This window comes from Bombina bombina, unplaced genomic scaffold (genome assembly GCF_027579735.1).
Source record: "Bombina bombina isolate aBomBom1 unplaced genomic scaffold, aBomBom1.pri scaffold_1044, whole genome shotgun sequence".
NCBI classification, from domain to species: Eukaryota; Metazoa; Chordata; class Amphibia; order Anura; family Bombinatoridae; genus Bombina; species Bombina bombina.
This window is the reverse complement of record NW_026511044.1, coordinates 54,367-77,834: the sequence shown is the minus strand read 5'-3', so window position 1 is coordinate 77,834 and position 23,468 is coordinate 54,367. Positions and strand designations below refer to the sequence as shown.

Genomic DNA, 23,468 nt, shown 5'->3' with positions numbered 1-23,468 from the left:
ATGGACATAGTACCCTTTGCACGCCTACATCTCAGACCGCTGCAATTGTGCATGCTAAGTCAGTGGAATGGGGATTACTCAGACTTGTCCCCTACTCTGAATCTGGATCAAGAGACCAGAAATTCTCTTCTATGGTGGCTTTCTCGGCCACATCTGTCCAGGGGGATGCCATTCAGCAGGCCGGACTGGACAATTGTAACAACAGACGCCAGCCTACTAGGTTGGGGCGCTGTCTGGAATTCTCTGAAGGCTCAGGGACAATGGAATCAGGAGGAGAGTCTCCTACCAATAAACATTCTGGAATTGAGAGCAGTTCTCAATGCCCTTCTGGCTTGGCCCCAGTTAACAACTCGGGGGTTCATCAGGTTTCAGTCGGACAACATCACGACTGTAGCTTACATCAACCATCAGGGAGGGACAAGAAGCTCCCTAGCAATGATGGAAGTATCAAAGATAATTCGCTGGGCAGAGTCTCACTCTTGCCACCTGTCAGCAATCCACATCCCGGGAGTGGAGAACTGGGAGGCGGATTTCTTAAGTCGTCAGACTTTTCATCCGGGGGAGTGGGAACTTCATCCGGAGGTCTTTGCCCAAATACTTCGACGTTGGGGCAAACCAGAGATAGATCTCATGGCGTCTTGACAGAACGCCAAGCTTCCTCGTTACGGGTCCAGATCCAGGGATCCGGGAGCGGTTCTGATAGATGCTTTGACAGCACCTTGGACCTTCGGGATGGCTTATGTGTTTCCACCCTTCCCGATGCTTCCTCGATTGATTGCCAGAATCAAACAGGAGAGAGCATCAGTGATTCTAATAGCGCCTGCATGGCCACGCAGGACTTGGTATGCAGATCTAGTGGACATGTCATCCTGTCCACCTTGGTCGCTACCTCTGAAACAGGACCTTCTGATCCAGGGTCCCTTCAAACATCAAAATCTAATTTCTCTGAAGCTGACTGCTTGGAAATTGAACGCTTGATTTTATCAAAACGTGGTTTTTCTGAGTCAGTTATTGATACCTTAATACAGGCTAGGAAGCCTGTTACCAGAAAGATTTACCATAAGATATGGCGCAAATACTTATATTGGTGCGAATCCAAGAGTTACTCATGGAGTAAGGTTAGGATTCCGAGGATATTGTCTTTTCTACAAGAAGGTTTAGAAAAGGGTTTATCCGCTAGTTCCTTAAAGGGACAGATTTCAGCTCTGTCCATTCTTTTACACAAACGTCTGTCAGAAGTTCCGGACGTTCAAGCTTTTTGTCAGGCTTTAGCTAGGATCAAGCCTGTGTTTAAAACTGTTGCTCCACCATGGAGTTTGAACTTAGTTCTTAATGTTTTACAGGGGGTTCCGTTTGAACCCCTTCATTCCATTGATATCAAGTTGTTATCTTGGAAAGTTCTGTTTTTAATGGCGATTTCCTCGGCTCGAAGAGTCTCTGAGTTATCTGCCTTACATTGTGATTCTCCTTATCTGATTTTTCATTCAGACAAGGTAGTTCTGCGTACTAAACCTGGGTTCCTACCTAAGGTGGTCACTAACAGGAATATCAATCAAGAGATTGTGGTTCCATCTTTGTGTCCTAATCTTTCTTCGAAAAAGGAACGTCTGCTACACAATCTAGATGTAGTCCGTGCCCTGAAATTTTATCTACAGGCAACTAAGGATTTTCGACAAACGTCTTCCCTGTTTGTCGTTTATTCTGGTCAGAGGAGAGGTCAAAAAGCTTCGGCTACCTCTCTCTCCTTTTGGCTTCGTAGCATAATACGGTTAGCCTATGAGACTGCTGGACAGCAGCCTCCTGAAAGAATTACAGCACATTCTACTAGAGCTGTGGCTTCCACTTGGGCCTTTAAGAATGAGGCTTCTGTTGAACAGATTTGCAAGGCTGCAACTTGGTCTTCTCTTTATATTTTTTCCAAATTTTACAAATTTGACACTTTTGCTTCTTCGGAGGCTGTTTTTGGGAGAAAGGTTCTTCAGGCAGTGGTTCCTTCCGTATAAAGAGCCTGCCTGTCCCTCCCGTCATCCGTGTACTTTAGCTTTGGTATTGGTATCCCATAAGTAATGGATGATCCGTGGACTGGATACACTTAACAAGAGAAAACATAATTTATGCTTACCTGATAAATTTATTTCTCTTGTAGTGTATCCAGTCCACGGCCCGCCCTGTCACTTTAAGGCAGGTAATTTTTCCATTAAACTACAGTCACCACTGCACCCTATGGTTTTCCTTTCTCTGCATGTTTTCGGTCGAATGACTGGTAATGGCAGTTAGGGGAGGAGCTATATAGCAGCTCTGCTGGGTGAATCCTCTTGCACTTCCTGTTGGGGAGGAGTTAATATCCCATAAGTAATGGATGATCCGTGGACTGGATACACTACAAGAGAAATAAATTTATCAGGTAAGCATAAATTATGTTTTTTCCAATACCTAAAAGGTTTACAGAAATTATTACTAAGGAATGGGATAGACCAGGTGTGCCGTTCTCTCCCCCTCTTATTTTTAGAAAAATGTTTCCAATAGATGCCACCACACGGGACTTATGGCAGACAGTCCCTAAGGTGGAGGGAGCAGTTTCTACTTTAGCAAAGCGTACTACTATCCCTGTCGAGGACAGTTGTGCTTTTTCAGATCCAATGGATAAAAAATTAGATGGTTACCTTAAGAAAATGTTTTTTCAACAAGGTTTTATCCTACAGCCCCTTGCATGCATTGCCCCTGTCACTGCTGCTGCGGCGTTCTGGTTTGAGTCTCTGGAAGAGGCTTTACAGGTAGCGACTCCATTGGATGATATACTTGGCAAGCTTAGGGCACTTAAGCTAGCCAATTCTTTTGTTTCTGATGCCATTGTTCATTTGACTAAACTAACGGCTAAGTATTCTGGTTTTGCTATACAGGCGCGCAGGGCGCTATGGCTTAAATCATGGTCAGCTGACGTGACTTCAAAATCTAAGCTACTTAACATTCCCTTCAAGGGGCAGACCCTATTCGGGCCTGGTTTGAAGGAGATTATTGCTGATATCACTGGAGGAAAAGGTCATGCCCTTCCTCAGGACAGGTCCAAATCAAGGGCCAAACAGTCTAATTTTCGTGCCTTTCGAAACTTCAAGGCAGGTGCGGCATCAACTTCCTCTAATGCAAAACAAGAGGGAACTTTTGCTCAGTCCAAGACGGTCTGGAGACCAAACCAGACCTGGAACAAAGGTAAGCAGGCCAAAAAGCCTGCTGCTGCCTCTAAGACAGCATGAAGGAACGGCCCCCCCTACCCGGTAACGGATCTAGTAGGGGGCAGACTTTCACTCTTTGCCCAGGCTTGGGCAAGAGATGTCCAGGATCCCTGGGCGCTGGAAATTATATCCCAGGGATATCTTCTGGATTTCAAAGCTTCCCCCCCAAAAGGGAGATTTCACCTTTCACAATTATCTGCAAACCAGATAAAGAGAGAGGCATTCTTACACTGTGTACGAGACCTCCTAGTTATGGGAGTGATCCATCCAGTTCCAAAGGAGGAACAGGGACAGGGTTTTTACTCAAATCTGTTTGTGGTTCCCAAAAAAGAGGGAACCTTCAGACCAATTTTGGATCTAAAGATCTTAAACAAATTCCTCAGAGTTCCATCATTCAAGATGGAAACTATTTGTACCATCCTACCTATGATCCAGGAGGGTCAATATATGACTACAGTGGATTTAAAGGATGCTTATCTTCACATTCCGATACACAAAGATCATCATCGGTTTCTCAGGTTTGCCTTTCTAGACAGGCATTACCAGTTTGTAGCCCTTCCCTTTGGATTAGCTACAGCCCCAAGAATCTTTACGAAGGTTCTGGGGTCGCTTCTGGCGGTCCTAAGACCGCGGGGCATATCAGTGGCCCCTTATTTAGACGACATCCTGATACAGGCGTCAAACTTCCAAATTGCCAAGTCTCATACGGACGTAGTACTGGCATTTTTGAGATCGCATGGGTGGAAAGTGAACAAGGAAAAGAGTTCTCTATCCCCACTCACAAGAGTTTCCTTCCTAGGGACTCTGATAGATTCTGTAGAAATGAAAATTTACCTGACGGAGTCCAGGTTATCAAAGCTTCTAAATTCCTGCCGTGTTCTTCATTCCATTCCGCGCCCTTCGGTGGCTCAGTGCATGGAAGTAATCGGCTTAATGGTAGCGGCAATGGACATAGTGCCGTTTGCACGACTACATCTCAGACTACTGCAACTTTGCATGCTCAGTCAGTGGAACGGGGATTACACAGATTTGTCCCCTCTACTAAATCTGGATCAAGAGACCAGGGATTCTCTTCTCTGGTGGCTATCTCGGGTCCATCTGTCCAAAGGTATGACCTTTCGCAGGCCAGTTTGGACAATTGTAACAACAGATGCCAGCCTTCTAGGTTGGGGTGTAGTCTGGAACTCCAGACTTCAGGCTTGGCCTCAGTTAGCAACTCTGAGGTACATCAGATTTCAGTCGGACAACATCACGACTGTGGCTTACATCAACCATCAAGGGGGAACAAGAAGTTCCCTAGCGATGTTAGAAGTCTCAAAGATAATTCGCTGGGCAGAGATTCACTCTTGCCACCTATCAGCTATCCATATACCAAACATACAAAGGAGCCTGGCTAACAGAAAGGATACTTCACAAATCTTCACCAACCTCTCGGTTCAGGGACATCCATGAAGGGAAAACACACACCGGTCAGTATACTTAAAAACAGGATCTTTATTGGAGTGGATAAAAACAAAGTAGGAGACAAAGCTCCATTAAACAGGAGAAAAGGCTACAGCGTGACTGACTGCAGACATGTTTCGCGTGTGTCTACACGCTTGTTCACTGCTGTCTGTCAGCTGTACAATTTGCCTCTATTTAAAGAGGCCTGTCTCAATTAAAATCAAATTTGCAGTTAACCCTTTCCCTTCTGGTTTGATTGATGGTACACAGAATCAGATGAGAAACAAAGTCAGATACTAAGATCATATACATATAAATAGTTAACACTGGAAAGACTAAGAAAAACTCTATATGAGTAAATATTTGATGTTTTAAAGCTGTATGAAGTTAAAGAGCTCTTAATATTTTCTACAGATATACCTTAATGATGAATTCTTACTTGGATTTATTAAATAAATAAATTAACATCGCTCTCCTTATTGATACCATTAGGGTGACTGGTTTTTAACTCAAAAATCCACTTTGCTTCCTTGAAATTGAGTCTATATTCCCTGTCTCCCCCTCTTTTATGTTTCTTCACATAATCAATTGCCTGTATGCAAATCAATGAGGCATCCCCCTGATGCATATTTTTAAAGTGTCTTGAGACCGGTGTATCTCTGTCTGGGTCCTCAATGTCTCGTATATGTTCTAGAGCCCTATCTTTGACACAACGTTTTGTTCTACCAACGTATTGGATCTGGCACCCCCCTACAGGTCAGGAGATATATGACATGTGTTGATTTACAATTTAGATTAAATTTAATGTCATATTCACGGCCTGTTACTGTAGACTTAAATTTGGTTCCCTCTTTTATATAGTCACATGTTTTGCATCTCTGTGCTTTGCATTTAAAGAACCCTAATCTATTAGGTAACCATGTTTTTTTATGTACAAAGGGTAAATCAGATGGGGCTACCATATTCCCAATGGTGAGACCCTTTCTTGATACAAATTTGCAACCTTCTCTTGTGATCTCTTCTAAACCTGAGTCTACAGCTAAGATAGGTAAACTCTCCTTTATAATGTTGCAAATTTTGTTAAACTCCAGACTGTAGGGGGTGCTAAAAACAATTTTATTTTTTGTAATTTTTCCCTTTTTGTATTTGTCTCCATGCTGGTTTTTGTATTTTAAGAGATTTTCCCTAGGTATTCGATCTACCTCCTCTTTTGTTATTTTTAATAGTGGCTCTGGATACCCTCTTTCTCTTAATCTATTTTCCAAGATTTTGCATTGGGTATCATAGTTTTGTTCATTTGAACATATTCGTCTGGTTCTCAGGAACTGACCTTTTGGAATTGCCTTCTTGACATGTCTAGGGTGACACGATTTATAATTTAAAATTGTGTTGCCACCTGTGGGTTTCCTATATACTGTAGTATTTATTATATTTGCTTCTGGATCCACCACCAACTCCAAATCCAAGAATTTAATGGTGGTCTTGTTATACTCTGCTGTGAATTTTAAATTCATATCATTGGAATTAATATTCCTAATGAAATTTTGTATGGATGTATAATTTTTCTAACTATAGCAAAGATATTATTTATTTTTTACTTACTGCTATAGAATTTTTGCTTCAACATAATTTTTTCATCTTTGAGGGGGACTGCTATCTCCAGAGGCGTGGCACTGCCATGGGGGCAAAATTTGCCCCCTCCTATGCCAACCTGTTCATGGGTTGGTGGGAGGCGTGCCACGTCTATGGAGATGGCAATCCTCTAAAGGAACATTTTGTATACTATGGAAGGTACATTGACGACTTGTTGGTGGTGTGGAATGGAGATGAAACATCCATACAAAATTTCATTAGGAATATTAATTCCAATGATATGAATTTAAAATTCACAGCAGAGTATAACAAGACCACCATTAAATTCTTGGATTTGGAGTTGGTGGTGGATCCAGAAGCAAATATAATAAATACTACAGTATATAGGAAACCCACAGGTGGCAACACAATTTTAAATTATAAATCGTGTCACCCTAGACATGTCAAGAAGGCAATTCCAAAAGGTCAGTTCCTGAGAACCAGACGAATATGTTCAAATGAACAAAACTATGATACCCAATGCAAAATCTTGGAAAATAGATTAAGAGAAAGAGGGTATCCAGAGCCACTATTAAAAATAACAAAAGAGGAGGTAGATCGAATACCTAGGGAAAATCTCTTAAAATACAAAAACCAGCATGGAGACAAATACAAAAAGGGAAAAATTACAAAAAATAAAATTGTTTTTAGCACCCCCTACAGTCTGGAGTTTAACAAAATTTGCAACATTATAAAGGAGAGTTTACCTATCTTAGCTGTAGACTCAGGTTTAGAAGAGATCACAAGAGAAGGTTGCAAATTTGTATCAAGAAAGGGTCTCACCATTGGGAATATGGTAGCCCCATCTGATTTACCCTTTGTACATAAAAAAACATGGTTACCTAATAGATTAGGGTTCTTTAAATGCAAAGCACAGAGATGCAAAACATGTGACTATATAAAAGAGGGAACCAAATTTAAGTCTACAGTAACAGGCCGTGAATATGACATTAAATTTAATCTAAATTGTAAATCAACACATGTCATATATCTCCTGACCTGTAGGGGGTGCCAGATCCAATACGTTGGTAGAACAAAACGTTGTGTCAAAGATAGGGCTCTAGAACATATACGAGACATTGAGGACCCAGACAGAGATACACCGGTCTCAAGACACTTTAAAAATATGCATCAGGGGGATGCCTCATTGATTTGCATACAGGCAATTGATTATGTGAAGAAACATAAAAGAGGGGGAGACAGGGAATATAGACTCAATTTCAAGGAAGCAAAGTGGATTTTTGAGTTAAAAACCAGTCACCCTAATGGTATCAATAAGGAGAGCGATGTTAATTTATTTATTTAATAAATCCAAGTAAGAATTCATCATTAAGGTATATCTGTAGAAAATATTAAGAGCTCTTTAACTTCATACAGCTTTAAAACATCAAATATTTACTCATATAGAGTTTTTCTTAGTCTTTCCAGTGTTAACTATTTATATGTATATGATCTTAGTATCTGACTTTGTTTCTCATCTGATTCTGTGTACCATCAATCAAACCAGAAGGGAAAGGGTTAACTGCAAATTTGATTTTAATTGAGACAGGCCTCTTTAAATAGAGGCAAATTGTACAGCTGACAGACAGCAGTGAACAAGCGTGTAGACACACGCGAAACATGTCTGCAGTCAGTCACGCTGTAGCCTTTTCTCCTGTTTAATGGAGCTTTGTCTCCTACTTTGTTTTTATCCACTCCAATAAAGATCCTGTTTTTAAGTATACTGACCGGTGTGTGTTTTCCCTTCATGGATGTCCCTGAACCGAGAGGTTGGTGAAGATTTGTGAAGTATCCTTTCTGTTAGCCAGGCTCCTTTGTATGTTTGGTATATACGTCACAAGTGTACGCCGGAAGCGGAGGCGTTAGGACCAGAGCTCCAGGAAGCATCACCGGACGAAGGACATGTGCCTACGCTGAAGCGAACGCAACCTGAATGCACGGATCCCTGGAAGTGGTAAGCGCCAACCTTCTTCTTTCTTCTATCAGCTATCCATATCCCAGGTGTAGAGAACTGGGAGGCAGATTTTCTAAGTCGTCAGACTTTTCATCCGGGAGAGTGGGAACTCCATCCGGAGGTGTTTGCCCAATTGATTCATCGTTGGGGCAAACCAGAACTGGATCTCATGGCGTCTCGCCAGAACACCAAGCTTCCTTGTTACGGATCCAGGTCCAGGGATCCCAAGGCGACGCTGATAGATGCTCTAGCAGCGCCCTGGTCTTTCAACCTGGCTTATGTGTTTCCACCCTTTCCTCTGCTCCCTCGACTGATTGCCAAGGTCAAGCAGGAGAGAGCATCAGTGATTTTGACAGCGCCTGCGTGGCCACGCAGGACCTGGTATGCAGATCTGGTGGACATGTCATCCTTTCCACCATGGACTCTGCCTCTGAGACAGGACCTTCAATGTCAGGGTCCTTTCAACCATCCAAATCTAATTTCTCTGAGACTGACTGCCTGGAGATTGAACGCTTGATTTTATCAAAGCGTGGCTTCTCCGAGTCAGTCATTGATACCTTAATACAGGCACGAAAGCCTGTTACCAGGAAAATTTACCATAAGATATGGCGTAAATATCTTTATTGGTGTGAATCCAAAGGTTACTCATGGAGTAAGGTCAGGATTCCCATAATATTATCCTTTCTTCAAGATGGTTTGGAAAAAGGATTGTCAGCTAGTTCCTTAAAAGGACAGATTTCTGCTCTGTCTATTCTTTTGCACAAGCGTCTGGCAGATGTTCCAGATGTTCAGGCATTTTGTCAGGCTTTGGTTGGAATCAAGCCTGTGTTTAAACCTGTTGCTCCCCCATGGAGCTTAAATTTGGTTCTTAAGGTTCTTCAAGGAGTTCCGTTTGAACCTCTTCATTCCATAGAAACTTTTATCTTGGAAAGTTCTTTTTTTGGTAGCTATTTCCTCGGCTCGTAGAGTCTCTAAGTTATCTGCTTTACAATGTGATTCTCCTTATCTGATCTTCCATACGGATAAGGTAGTCCTGCGTACCAAAGGTGGTATCTAATAAGAATATCAATCAAGAGATTGTTGTTCCATCCTTGTGTTCTAATCCTTCTTCAAAGAAGGAACGTCTATTACACAATCTGGACGTGGTTCATGCTTTAAAGTTTTACTTACAAGCTACTAAAGATTTTCGTCAAACATCTGCTTTGTTTGTTGTCTACTCTGGACAGAGGAGAGGTCAAAAGGCTTCGGCAACCTCTCTTTTTGGCTAAGAAGCATAATCCGCTTAGCCTATGAGACTGCTGGCCAGCAGCCTCCTGAAAGGATTACAGCTCATTCTACTAGAGCTGTGGCTTCCACTTGGGCCTTTAAAAATGAGGCTTCTGTTGATTTGCAAGGCGGAGACTTGGTCTTTGCTTCATACTTTTTCAAAATTCTACAAATTTGATACTTTTGCTTCTTCGGAGGCTATTTTTGGGAGAAAGGTTTTACAGGCAGTGGTACCTTCCGTTTAAGTACCTGCCTTGTCCCTCGCTTCATCCGTGTACTTTAGCTTTGGTATTGGTATCCCACAAGTAATGGATGATCCGTGGACTGGATAAACACAATTTATGCTTACCTGATAAATTTATTTCTCTTGTGGTGTATCCAGTCCACGGCCCGCCCTAGGCAGGTAATTTTTTCATTTAAACTACAGTCACCACTGCACCCTATGGTTTCTCCTTTCTCTGCGTGTTTTCGGTCGAATGACTGGATATGGCAGTTAGGGGAGGAGCTATATAACAGCTCTGCTTTGGGTGTCCTCATGCAACTTCCTGTTGGGAATGAGAATATCCCACAAGTAATGGATGATTCGTGGACTGGATACACCACAAGAGAAATAAATTTATCAGGTAAGCATAAATTGTGTTTTTTTTATTATGTTTCACCCCACCCCCATATGTATTTTCTGGAATTATTTTCTCTGGTTGATATTGTGTGGTTATTTTTAATATTTAAACATATCTGGATATTCTTTTTTTGTTATTTATCTATCTAGTCATATGTAACGGTCTATCTCACCATCTCTACCAATTTCTGACTATTTCTTTCTTCTACCTTTTTTTTTTTAGACAATGTTTGTATAGACTCAATGAGTGTCACCATCACGCGACGGACCCTAGAGCGCTGTCAGAACAACATTGAAACACTCAATACTGCTATACAGAAGTAAGATGAATAGACAAAAAGAGCATTGGAGGGGTAGGCAGAATTGTAGGGTGAACACAAAAGGAAGGAAAGAGACGTCAAAGGTAGCAAGGAGAAGTGATATAGACTAGGTAGAGTAGGGCATGGGGAGGACCTTGAGAGAGGATAAACAATATCAATAATACAGCAGATGTATTAAACCTTATATGGTCTGCTTCTCTTCAGAATTAAAGACACAGATGAGAAGAAACTGAAGGAGGAATACCATCGATTGGTAGAGGGTCTGCGAGAGGCCAATGTTGCCCGTGAGACAGATGTTTATCTATCTAATCCTGTCCTACCTGATGAGATCCTACAAGGTGAGCAAGAGAAGACTAGGTGTATTCATATGTTTATCCTTGATGATAACTATTTCCTTGTACCACAGAGGCTGTGCCCGGATGTATCAGAAACGCCCTGCACTTCTTGGGTTTCCTAAAACGGTTGGTGGGCTACATCAAGTCTCGGTTGCGCTCTGGTCATGTGACACAAGAGGGCCCAGCTGCCTTCTTGAGGGACATCTTTGAGAAGGTTTGCATTGAAAGAAAGCCAATGAGGTGAGTGTAGAGGAAACAGCAGTACTTTATTATGTTTTGGAAGTCCTATGTTTTAGTGAACATGGAGACTGCTGTGCATCACTCATCACAATTATTCTTTTCTTTATAAAGTGCAAGCAGGTTACTGAGCCTTGATCAGTAGAAATACCCACAACTTACATTATTTATCAACACCTTATAAATGACATAAGATTTGGAGGTATAATTATAACAGGACAATGAGTTACTTGCTAAACAGATCCCTTATATCCTGAGAACATAGGAAGGTCCTGTCAATGATTAATCATCATGTAGAGTCATGTAATGAATTAAGGAGTCTGTATACCCTAGGGAAAGGACCACATATCTCAATGTTTAAACTTTATTTGCAGTAATGTGCACGGTCATGGACTTCATAAGTAGAAAGTAACTAATAATCTCTTATTACCAAGATATTTACAGACCTGCTTGGAACACCTGATATCTCAGTGATAAGCTGTTATTTAGAGTCATGTGCTCAGTGGCCAGCCTGGAAAGGACCCAATATATCAATGATAAAACATTATGTAACACCTTTTGATGAATTATGGCCCACATATATTCTAGAGAACGTAGAAAAGGCATGACAGCTCATTAATAAAATGTTGTTTATAGGTGTGTGCTCAGTAATGGTGTTTTATATCTTCTGTAGAAGACGCTTATAATAGCTTGCCACAGAGATATTTACTGGCATGTGCACAGCTATGGCACCAGGATGGCACTTGGTCTCTTTGATAAGACATTGTTCAGAGTAGTGTTTGAAACTGTTCAATAAGGGCTCACAGGCTGTCCTGCAGAATTCCAGCTGCTTTATTGGTGGACAAAAGCAAGTACAAGAACCCCTGTTTTGCACAATAGAATAATAAAAAAAATAATAACACATTTTATAATACTCTTTAATTCTGGAGTTCATAACACCTGGAAGACAGCAAAATATAGTGTCACGTGTAAGACATAAGCTACACTTTGTTAGTTCCAGGAAGACAGATCTTCTGGAGAACATAGTCAGGCAAACGGTAAACCGTAAGCAAATATGTGAAGATACAGGGCTAAAATAATTTGTTCCCCAGGTTCTGTGCAGAGCGCCTACGCTCACTCACACGCACTCTAGAGATTGCCGACATCACAGACTTATCGCCCCTCACACTCGTCACCAACTTTTCCACCCTTGTCAGTACATACACAAAAGGTAAGTGACAGCAGTGTTTGGCTGTTTTTTCTCCCTCCCACTCACGCTCCCTTTGTCTCACGCTCTCTCTCTGTACACTCTCAGGTTTTATGATAATTATCGAGCCCTTCGAGGACAGAACGCCAACTATCAGTAACCCAGTCTTACACTTCAGGTGACTCTTTCATCAGCTTAATCTACGCTGCTCCTCTGTCTTTACACGTCTGTGACTTTGTAGTCTCTGTCACTGTATCACCGGCCTAGAGTCACTAATAATCAATTTGATCTTTAAATAGGACCTCTCTTTCTCCTTCTCCCTATCGCTGTGTACTCACTATTCCCAGCTAGTCTCTCTCTGCATCTTTCCTCCCCTTCTATCCTCCTCCTTTCTCCTGTGTCTCCTCTCTCTCTCTCTCTCTACATAGTCTTCCTCTTACACAGTCCCACTGTCTCACCTTTGTAGCTGTCTCGATGCATCTCTTGCCATTAAACCAGTTTTTCAAAGATTCCAGTCTGTAGTCATCACATCTGGGGTAAGTAACAACCTCTCTGGTACTTACCTCCCCCATATGTCCCCACTCCCCACCTTAATATATACAGCAATATACATTGTATTTCACCCATTTTCTCCTCTGTGTTTGTTTACATTTCTGACCTGTAGACGTTGTCCCCACTGGAAATCTACCCCAAGATCCTGGATTTCCGGCCAGTTACTATGGCAACGTTCACAATGACCCTAGCCCGAGTCTGTTTGTGCCCCATGGTAAGACCATTAGGGTTATACACGTAGCCTGATAGGAACAGGAGAAAGCAATAATGCTTGGCACATCTAGGGTAATAGAGAAGGGGCGAGCCTGGCACTTCTATGGCATTAGAAGGAACAGAGAAAGCCTGGCATCTCTAGGGGTGTACAGAAAGGACTAAGCCTGGCACCTCAAGGGATTAAAGGGAATGGACTTAGCTTGGCATCTCTATGGTAGTAGGGAAAAGAAAACGTCTGGCACCTCTAGGGCAGTAGGGAAAGGAGAGAGTCTGGTTCGAAGGAGAGGAGAGTGTACCTGGCTCTTCTCTAGGGCAGTTGGGAGGTATAAGAGAATATTACTTCTTTATGGCAGTAAGAAGTGGAGAATGTTCCTGGCACCTCTAGGACAGCAGGATAAGAAAAGAAAGCCTGGCTCCTCTAGGGCAGTTGGGAGGATAGAGAGCCTGGCTCCTCTAGGGCAGTTGGGAGGGTAGAGAGCCTGGATCCTCTAGGGCATTAAAGAAGGGATAGAGCCTGGCTCCTCTAAGGCAGTTAAGAAGAGAGAGAGCCTGGCTCCTCTAGGGCAGTTGGGAGGGGAGAGAGCCTGGCTCCTCTAGGGCAGTTGGGAGGGGAAGAGAGCTTGGCTCCTCTAGGGCAGTTGGGAGGGGAGAGAGCCTGGCTCCTCTAGGGCAGTTGGGAGGGGAGAGAGTCTGGCTCCTCTATGGCAGTTGGAAGGGGAGAGAGCCTGGCTCCTCTAGGGCAGTTAAGAAGGGAGAGAGCCTGGCTCCTCTAGGGCAGTTGGGAGGGGAGAGAGCCTGGCTCCTCTAGGGCAGTTGGGAGGGGAGAGAGCCTGGCTCCTCTAGGGCAGTTGGGAGGGGAGAGAGCCTGGCTCCTCTATGGCAGTTGGAAGGGGAGAGAGCTTGGCTCCTCTAGGGCAGTTGGGAGGGTAGAGAGCCTGGCTCCTCTAGGGCAGTTAAGAAGGGAGAGAGCCTGGCTCCTCTAGGGCAGTTAAGAAGGGAGAGAGCCTGGCTCCTCTAGGGCAGTTAAGAAGGGAGAGAGCCTGGCTCCTCTAGGGCAGTTAAGAAGGGAGAGAGCCTGGCTCCTCTAGGGCAGTTGGGAGGGGAGAGAGCCTGGCTCCTCTAGGGCAGTTGGGAGGGGAGAGAGCCTGGCTCCTCTATGGCAGTTGGAAGGGGAGAGAGCTTGGCTCCTCTAGGGCAGTTGGGAGGGTAGAGAGCCTGACTCCTCTAGGGCAGTTAAGAAGGGAGAGAGCCTGGCTCCTCTAGGGCAGTTAAGAAGGGAGAGAGCCTGGCTCCTCTAGGGCAGTTAAGAAGGGAGAGAGCCTGGCTCCTCTAGGGCAGTTGGGAGGGGAGAGAGCCTGGCTTCTCTAGGGCAGTTGGGAGGGGAAAGAGCCTGGCTCCTGTAGGGCAGTTAAGAAGGGAGAGAGCCTGGCTCCTCTAGGGCAGTTAAGAAGGGAGAGAGCCTGGCTCCTCTAGGGCAGTTAAGAAGGGAGAGAGCCTGGCTCCTCTAGGGCAGTTGGGAGGGGAGAGAGCCTGGCTTCTCTAGGGCAGTTGGGAGGGGAGAGAGCCTGGCTCCTCTAGGGCAGTTAAGAAGGGAGAGAGCCTGGCTCCTCTAGGGGGGCAGTTGGGAGGGGAGAGAGCCTGGCTCCTCTAGGGCAGTTAAGAAGGGAGAGAGCCTGGCTCCTCTAGGCCAGTTGGGAGGGGAGAGAGCCTGGCTCCTCTAGGGCAGTTGGGAGGGGAGAGAGCCTGGCTCCTCTAGGGCAGTTAAGAAGGGAGAGAGCCTGGCTCCTCTAGGGCAGTTGGGAGGGTAGAGAGCCTGGCTCCTCTAGGGCAGTTAAGAAGGGAGAGAGCCTGGCTCCTCTAGGGCAGTTGGGAGGGGAGAGAGCCTGGCTTCTCTAGGGCAGTTAAGAAGTGAGAGAGCCTGGCTTCTCTAGGGCAGTATGGAGGAGAGAAAGAACCTGGTAGAGAGAATATGGTGCCTGTACAATTGGAGGACTGAAGAGCAATTTGTCCCACTAAGTTTATACACTGTGTTTTGCAGGTTGTTGGTCGGGGGAATGATCAAGTTTCAATGAGTTCCAAGTTTGAGACCCGAGAGGATCTGGGTAAAAAACTTAATCCCTTAGATCTGGTGTGTCCAGTAATGCTGCTTTACCTATGATCTCTCACCATATAACCTTTGACTCTCACAGCTGTCATGCGCAATTATGGGAACCTCCTCCTAGAAATGTCTTCTGTGGTGCCCGACGGGATTGTGGGATTTTTCACTAGCTACCAGTATATGGAGAACATTGTGGCCTCGTGGTATGAACAGGTAACAGCTACCCCAACACCCGAGGAACCCCCAAAAACACTGTGCACATAGCTTCAGTTCACACCATACGTTATGCTTTTGTTAACTGCCACCATGTGTAACAATCCCATATTACTGTCACATCAGGGCATCTTAGAGAACATTCAGAGAAACAAGCTGATCTTCATTGAGACACAGGACGGGGCGGAGACCAGTGTTGCTCTTGAGAAATATCAGGAGGTCGGTAACCTTTTAATATGTGTAATGGGGATGTGGTTCTGGGGTAGACTAGTAAGTCCATCCCTTTTATTACCCTACAGGCCTGTGAGAACGGACGGGGAGCCATTTTGTTGTCAGTCGCACGCGGAAAAGTATCAGAGGGGATCGACTTTGGTAAGTACCACATTTGCTCTGGGTTCTCTGTTTGAGAACATAGGGTAGAGGTTCCTGTATATACCCTGTATACAGTATAGGACTGAGCTGATTAGCCTGTGTGTAGTATACAGCGTCACGTATCAGATGTATACTATAGTGCAGTGATATGATCTGTATGTGAATAAATAGAGGTTCCTGTATATACCCTGTATACAGTATAGGACTGAGCTGATTAGCCTGTGTGTAGTATACAGTGTCACGTCTCAGATGTATACTATAGTGCAGTGATATGATCTGTATGTGAATAAATAGAGGTTCCTGTATATACCCTGTATACAGTGTAGGACTGAGCTGATTAGCGTGTGTGTAGTATACAGCGTCACGTCTCAGATGTATACTATTGTCATATCATTACCCCTCTAATAGCTTATATATGGTAATATCTGTCCCTTTAAGGTTTACTCAGAGACATTTCAGATCTTCTATAAAAGGAGGGTCTAGAGCACTGCTCAGGTGCTTGATAATTGCAAATGTATGGGTAAAGCAAACTTACTGCATCGTTTACCTATTTCCTAAATTCAACAGATTGGATAAACTATTTTCAGACAAACAATATCCTTACCAAATTCGTTATATTCATTCTACTACAATCTGAAAACCATTCATCAAACTACTAAAGGATTCACATTCAGATCGCCTCTCACACCAAAGGATTTTCACAGCAATCTGACGTCATCTCTAATTCAGCGTGTGTACACGGAAGTCAGAACACGCTGTCTGCAGGGACGCTGAACAAGGAGTGTTACCTCCGCTAACGGATCAACATCTCAGCTCCTCTCAACTATACCGGACCTGTTCCCAACTTTCCTTGCCTTAACGAGTTATACGCAAGTATTTAGAATAAGAGACTGCCTTAAAACAATTATATATAAACTTCTAATAAGAATAACTACAAGTTCGAATGCCTAATTGAATTACTTACTACAGTGTTTTCCTGTCATATTAATACCTGCTAATATCTACAATTATACAGAAGAAACTGTTTAATACTGTGTTTGCCTGTCACATTAACTCTCTAATACATGTTGAACTCAATCAGAGACTTAAACTAGTGCTTAACCATTGAAGTGATATATAAAAGTCCAGGTATACATCATCATTAATACCTGTGACTACAAGCTCACTTTCCATCTCATTACTTGTTCATGTTATTCCTAAGAGGTATCAGTTTTCACTCACCATTGATAACTGCATAAATAGGAATAACTACACACAAAATATTTGTTTATCCATAAGTGTTTATTAGGGATATTGCAGAATTATCAAGCCATTAAAAAGGATTACAATGGATCCTGCACAAATGACCAATGAAATTGGCACCCTTAATCAAAAGGTAGAATTACTTGCACAGGGTTTAACTGAACTAAAGACTGAAAATAACACGCTTAAACGTTTAATGAACGATTATTTTACACAGAAACCCACTGATCATCCAGAACCACAAATTAATCCACCCCACCCATTCACAGGGGTACGTTCCAATACCGTGAATTTAAAAATTCTTGCATGTTACTATTCAGTATGAAACCCAAGACATACTGCACAGAGAGAATTAAAGTCTGTACCACTATATCATATCTATCTGGAGAACCCAGGGCTTGGGCTGACAGATTCTTTGAGTCTGGAGATCCTATACTAGATTCATTAGAAAATTTCTTTACTGCCATGTCTACACTTTATGAGGATACTAACAAACAGAGTACCGCGGAACAAAACCTGTGATCTATTAGACAAGGAAAACGAGCAGTGGAAGATTATATTACCGAATTCCAACTATGGGCTACTGACTCGCAATGGAATATAATAAGTCTAAATAATCAATTCAGGTTGGGATTATCAGAACATCTCAAAGACGAACTTTCTCGTATAGAGTTACCTGAAACTCTTGAGGCTTTAATAAAAGTTTGTATATTGATGGATCGACGTTACAGAGAACGTAAGATGGAAAGACAACACCCCGAGACCTTCACAAAGAAGCATTATCCTGTTCATTACGATAAACCCAGCACACCAGCAGTGGCAATGGAAATTGGAACCATAAAAGGCCCTCTAACTCAAGAGGAAAAGACAAGACGTCGCTTAGCCAACTTATGTATGTATTGTGCGAACAAAGACCATGGAGTGTCTACATGCCCTCTCCTGATTCGTCAAAAGAAGGGTAAGACTTCTTATAGTATCACTAATATCTCTACCAAACTAAATACCCATTTGACTATTTCTGTGTCTTTACAGTGGGACCAACACCTCTACCAGAGCGAGGCTATGATTGACTCCGGTGCTTTCGGAATGTTCATAGATCAGAAAATTGTTAATGCAAATAAAATACCTTGTGTGATGAAAGAAATACCAGTTTATGTTAAAGTTATTGATGGGTCTAACTATTTAAAAGGGCCCATTACACATCACACTATTCCACTCCTCACCACTACAAAAACAGGTCATAAAGAATATATTTCATACGACATCATTCCAGGATCTATACATCCTATTATTATGGGATATCCATGGCTACAAAAACATAATCCCACAATTGATTGGTCAATAAACAAGTTAAAATTTGATTCCTCTTACTGTTCTTCAACTTGTTTTCCTTATATACAGATTAATCATGCTATATCAGCTTTACCTCAAGAGTACGCTGAATTTTCAGACGTATTCAATTTAAAGGAAGCAGAAAATCTTCCTCCATATCGACCATATGACTGCCCAATTGATACAAAACCTGGTGCAGTCATACCGTTTGGAAGAATATTTCCATTATCACAGAAAGAATTACAATTCTTGAGGGAATACCTAGACGATAATCTACGAAAGGGTTTTATCTCACCCAGTACTTCTTCGGCAGCCGCAGGCATATTTTTTGTCACTAATAAAGATGGAACTAGACGACCCATCATAGACTATAGAGCTCTTAACTCTATAACTATCAAAAACCGATACCCCCTTCCTCTCATCCCTGAGCTTCTAGAAAGGTTGAGTGATGCCACCATATTCACAAAATTAGACCTTAAAGGTGCTTACAACCTTATCCGGATAAAGAGTGGGGATGAATGGAAAACGGCCTTCAGGACCCGTTATGGGTTGTTCCAATATAATGTCATGCCATTCGGACTCACCAATGCACCCGCCACATTCCAGTATTTTATCAATGATATATTTAAAGATCTCATGGATGTGTGCGTGGTAATTTACTTGGATGACATTTTAATCTATTCTCGTAACGAAGATGAACATATCAAACATGTCAGGTGGGTGTTAGCAAGATTACGTGATCATCAACTCTACGCCAAGATGGAGAAGTGTTGTTTCCATGTAAATACTATCAAATTTTTGGGATATATAATTTCACCCACAGGAGTAAAGATGGACCCTGAAAAGGTTTCTGCTATACTCAATTGGACTAAACCCACTTCGGTAAAATCGCTACAACGATTTCTTGGATTTGCCAATTTTTATAGACGTTTCATAAAAAACTTCTCTATGATTGTTAAACCTCTAACCAGACTAACAGGCAAACACAAATTCTTATGGAACAATGAAGCTCAAGAGGCATTCGAACTTCTAAAACGGAAATTCTCATCCTCTCCAATTCTACAACTTCCTCATCCTGATTACCAATACACAGTTGAAGTTGATGCCTCGAATACTGGTATTGGTGCTATACTCTCCCAACAATCTCTAACTAATCCCACTTTACATCCAGTTGCATATTATTCAAGAACACTTACAAATGCAGAACAAAATTACTCCATAGGAGACAAAGAATTGTTAGCCATCAAATGTGCTTTGGAACATTGGAGGCATTTACTAGAAGGCTCCTCCAAACCCTTTTACATCTTCACCGATCACAAGAACCTTCAATATCTCAAGAATAACAAGACTCTTTCTTCTAGACAGGTTCGTTGGGCTCTTTTTCTCGACAGATTTGAATTTTTGATAACCTATAGACCAGGTTCTAAGAATATCAAGGCAGATGCTCTCTCCAGATCCCTAGAACCAACCACTGAAGAACCAGAGAAAAAGTTTATCATTGCTCCTCACAAAATCATTGCCTCTGCCACTACTTTACTCACTGAGATAATAAATGCTTTGCAATCTGATACTGAGATTCCACCTTCTTGTGAAAGGGATGAGAAGACAGGTTTATTTGTCCATAACAACAAGACCTATATTCCTTCCTCTTTACGCAAAGAACTCATACAACATTATCATGATACACCTCTCTCAGGTCACCCTGGTATAGTAAAAACAATGGAACTTCTCAAAAGGACATTCTGGTGGCCACGTCTTAATCAGGATGTAGTCGATTACGTGACTAAATGTAATACCTGTGCTCGGAACAAGAAAGACCACCATAAACCATTTGGTCTTATGTGCTCCTTACCCATTCCAGAAGTTCCCTGGTCTATGATAGCAATGGACTTCATAGTGGAGTTACCTCCATCAAACCAATTTACCACAATATTAGTGGTAATAGACCATCTCACCAAATTAGCACATTTCATACCGCTAAAGTCCTTACCAACTGCCATCACTACTGCAAAAATATTCATGTCACATATTGTAAAACTTCATGGACTACCTACTTCCATTGTATCGGACCGAGGGACACAATTCACCTCTAGATTTTGGAAAGAATTATGTCGTATATTACAAATCTCATCAAGACTCACCACCGCATTCCACCCTCAATCTAACGGATTAACGGAGCGTACAAATCAAACTCTAGAACAGTACCTTCGATGCTATGTAAGCCATCTTCAAGATGACTGGGTAGAGTGGTTATCTCTAGCTGAATTTGCGTATAATAACTGTATATAAACTCCTCCACCAAAACATCACCTTTTCATGCTACATATGGGTACCACCCTAAGTCTCTCCCTGGAAGAGACCTTGTATCCACTAATCCAACAGTCATGGATTATACCCAAAACATCAAATCATCTCTAACACTATTGAAGAAACATCTCGAAGAAGCCAAATCATCTCAAAAGAGATATTATGATAAGAAAAGATGTAATCCTCCAACCTTCAAAGTTGGTGATAGAGTTTTGCTCTCCACAAAAAATCTTAGACTTCAAGTCCCCTGTAAAAAAACTCGCAAACCAATTCATTGGGCCTTACTCCATAACAAAGGTCATCAATCCTAATGCCGTCACTCTAAAACTACCACAAACATTAAAGATACATCCATCATTCCATGTATCGCTTTTGAAACCCTACCCTGGAACCAACACCATACAACCACAAGACAACGAACCCCCTGTCATATCCGAACCTGATCAAACGGATTATGAAATTGAAAGAATACTTGACTCCAGGATACGTTGGAGAAGAGTGGAATATCTTGTCCACTGGAAGGGATATGGACCAGAAGAAGATTCATGGGTACAACACTCTAACATTAATGCTCCTCATTTACTTTCTGAATTCCACGCTAAATATCCAACGAAACCACGTGCAATTGGTGGTAGGAGGACATCCTGACGGGAGGGATCTGTCATATCATTACCCCTCTAATAGCTTATATATGGTAATATCTGTCCCTTTAAGGTTTACTCAGAGACATTTCAGATCTTCTATAAAAGGAGGGTCTAGAGCACTGCTCAGGTGCTTGATAATTGCAAATGTATGGGTAAAGCAAACTTACTGCATCGTTTACCTATTTCCTAAATTCAACAGATTGGATAAACTATTTTCAGACAAACAATATCCTTACCAAATTCGTTATATTCATTCTACTACAATCTGAAAACCATTCATCAAACTACTAAAGGATTCACATTCAGATCGCCTCTCACACCAAAGGATTTTCACAGCAATCTGACGTCATCTCTAATTCAGCGTGTGTACACGGAAGTCAGAACACGCTGTCTGCAGGGACGCTGAACAAGGAGTGTTACCTCCGCTAACGGATCAACATCTCAGCTCCTCTCAACTATACCGGACCTGTTCCCAACTTTCCTTGCCTTAACGAGTTATACGCAAGTATTTAGAATAAGAGACTGCCTTAAAACAATTATATATAAACTTCTAATAAGAATAACTACAAGTTCGAATGCCTAATTGAATTACTTACTACAGTGTTTTCCTGTCATATTAATACCTGCTAATATCTACAATTATACAGAAGAAACTGTTTAATACTGTGTTTGCCTGTCACATTAACTCTCTAATACATGTTGAACTCAATCAGAGACTTAAACTAGTGCTTAACCATTGAAGTGATATATAAAAGTCCAGGTATACATCATCATAAGAGGTATCAGTTTTCACTCACCATTGATAACTGCATAAATAGGAATAACTACACACAAAATATTTGTTTATCCATAATTGTTTATTAGGGATATTGCAACTATAGTGCAGTGATATGATCTATATGTGAATAAATAGAGGTTCCTGTATACAGTATAGGACTGAGCTGATTAGCCTGTGTGTAGTATACAGCGTAACGTCTCAGATGTATACTATAGTGCAGTGATATGATCTGTATGTGAATAAATAGAGGTTCCTGTATACAGTATAGGACTGAGCTGATTAGCCTGTGTATAGTATACAGCGTCACATATCACATATATACTATAGTGCAGTGATATGATCTATATGTGAATAAATAGAGGTTCCTGTATATACCCTGTATACAGTATAGGACTGAGCTGATTAGCGTGTGTGTAGTATACAGCGTAACGTCTCAGATGTATACTACAGTGCAGTGATATGATCTGTATGTGAATAAATAGAGGTTCCTGTATACAGTATAGGACTGAGCTGATTAGCCTGTGTGTAGTATACAGTGTCACGTCTCAGATGTATACTATAGTGCAGTGATATGATCTGTATGTGAATAAATAGAGGTTCCTGTATATACCCTGTATACAGTATAGGACTGAGCTGATTAGCGTGTGTGTAGTATACAGCGTAACGTCTCAGATGTATACTACAGTGCAGTGATATGATCTGTATGTGAATAAATAGAGGTTCCTGTATACAGTATAGGACTGAGCTGATTAGCGTGTGTGTAGTATACAGCGTCACGTCTCAGATGTATACTATAGTGCAGTGATATGATCTGTATGTGAATAAATAGAGGTTCCTGTATATACCCTGTATACAGTATAGGACTGAGCTGATTAGCGTGTGTATAGTATACAGCGTAACGTCTCAGATGTATACTATAGTGCAGTGATATGATCTGTATGTGAATAAATAGAGGTTCCTGTATACAGTATAGGACTGAGCTGATTAGCCTGTGTATAGTATACAGCGTCACATATCACATATATACTATAGTGCAGTGATATGATCTATATGTGAATAAATAGAGGTTCCTGTATACATTATAGGACTGAGCTGATTAGCGTGTGTATAGTATACAGCGTCACATATCACATATATACTATAGTGTAGTGATATGATCTATATGTGAATAAATAGAGGTTCCTGTATATACCCTGTATACAGTATAGGACTGAGCTGATTAGTCTGTGTGTAGTATACAGCGTCACGTCTCAGATGTATACTATAGTGCAGTGATATGATCTGTATGTGAATAAATAGAGGTTCCTGTATATACCCTGTATACAGTATAGGACTGAGCTGATTAGCGTGTGTATAGTATACAGCGTCACGTCTCAGATGTATACTATAGTGCAGTGATATGATCTGTATGTGAATAAATAGAGGTTCCTGTATACAGTATAGGACTGAGCTGATTAGTCTGTGTGTAGTATACAGTGTCACGTCTCATATGTAT

The 23,468-nt window shown here is 41.9% G+C and overlaps 1 protein-coding gene across 1 annotated transcript in view; it reads left to right on the top strand.

Annotated features, from left to right (window-relative positions):
- LOC128643577 (general transcription and DNA repair factor IIH helicase subunit XPD) overlaps positions 1–23,468 on the top strand; it is a gene marked incomplete at its 5' end in the record, with an annotated part of 75,553 nt that overhangs the window by 7,658 nt on the left and 44,427 nt on the right. The window contains 11 exons of the mRNA XM_053696417.1: positions 10,368–10,464; positions 10,669–10,802; positions 10,871–11,039; positions 12,128–12,246; positions 12,331–12,400; positions 12,689–12,758; positions 12,887–12,988; positions 15,026–15,089; positions 15,177–15,298; positions 15,425–15,517; positions 15,598–15,670. Coding sequence (XP_053552392.1) covers positions 10,368–10,464; positions 10,669–10,802; positions 10,871–11,039; positions 12,128–12,246; positions 12,331–12,400; positions 12,689–12,758; positions 12,887–12,988; positions 15,026–15,089; positions 15,177–15,298; positions 15,425–15,517; positions 15,598–15,670 — 1,113 coding nt within the window. The remainder of the gene's footprint in view (positions 1–10,367; positions 10,465–10,668; positions 10,803–10,870; positions 11,040–12,127; positions 12,247–12,330; positions 12,401–12,688; positions 12,759–12,886; positions 12,989–15,025; positions 15,090–15,176; positions 15,299–15,424; positions 15,518–15,597; positions 15,671–23,468) is intronic.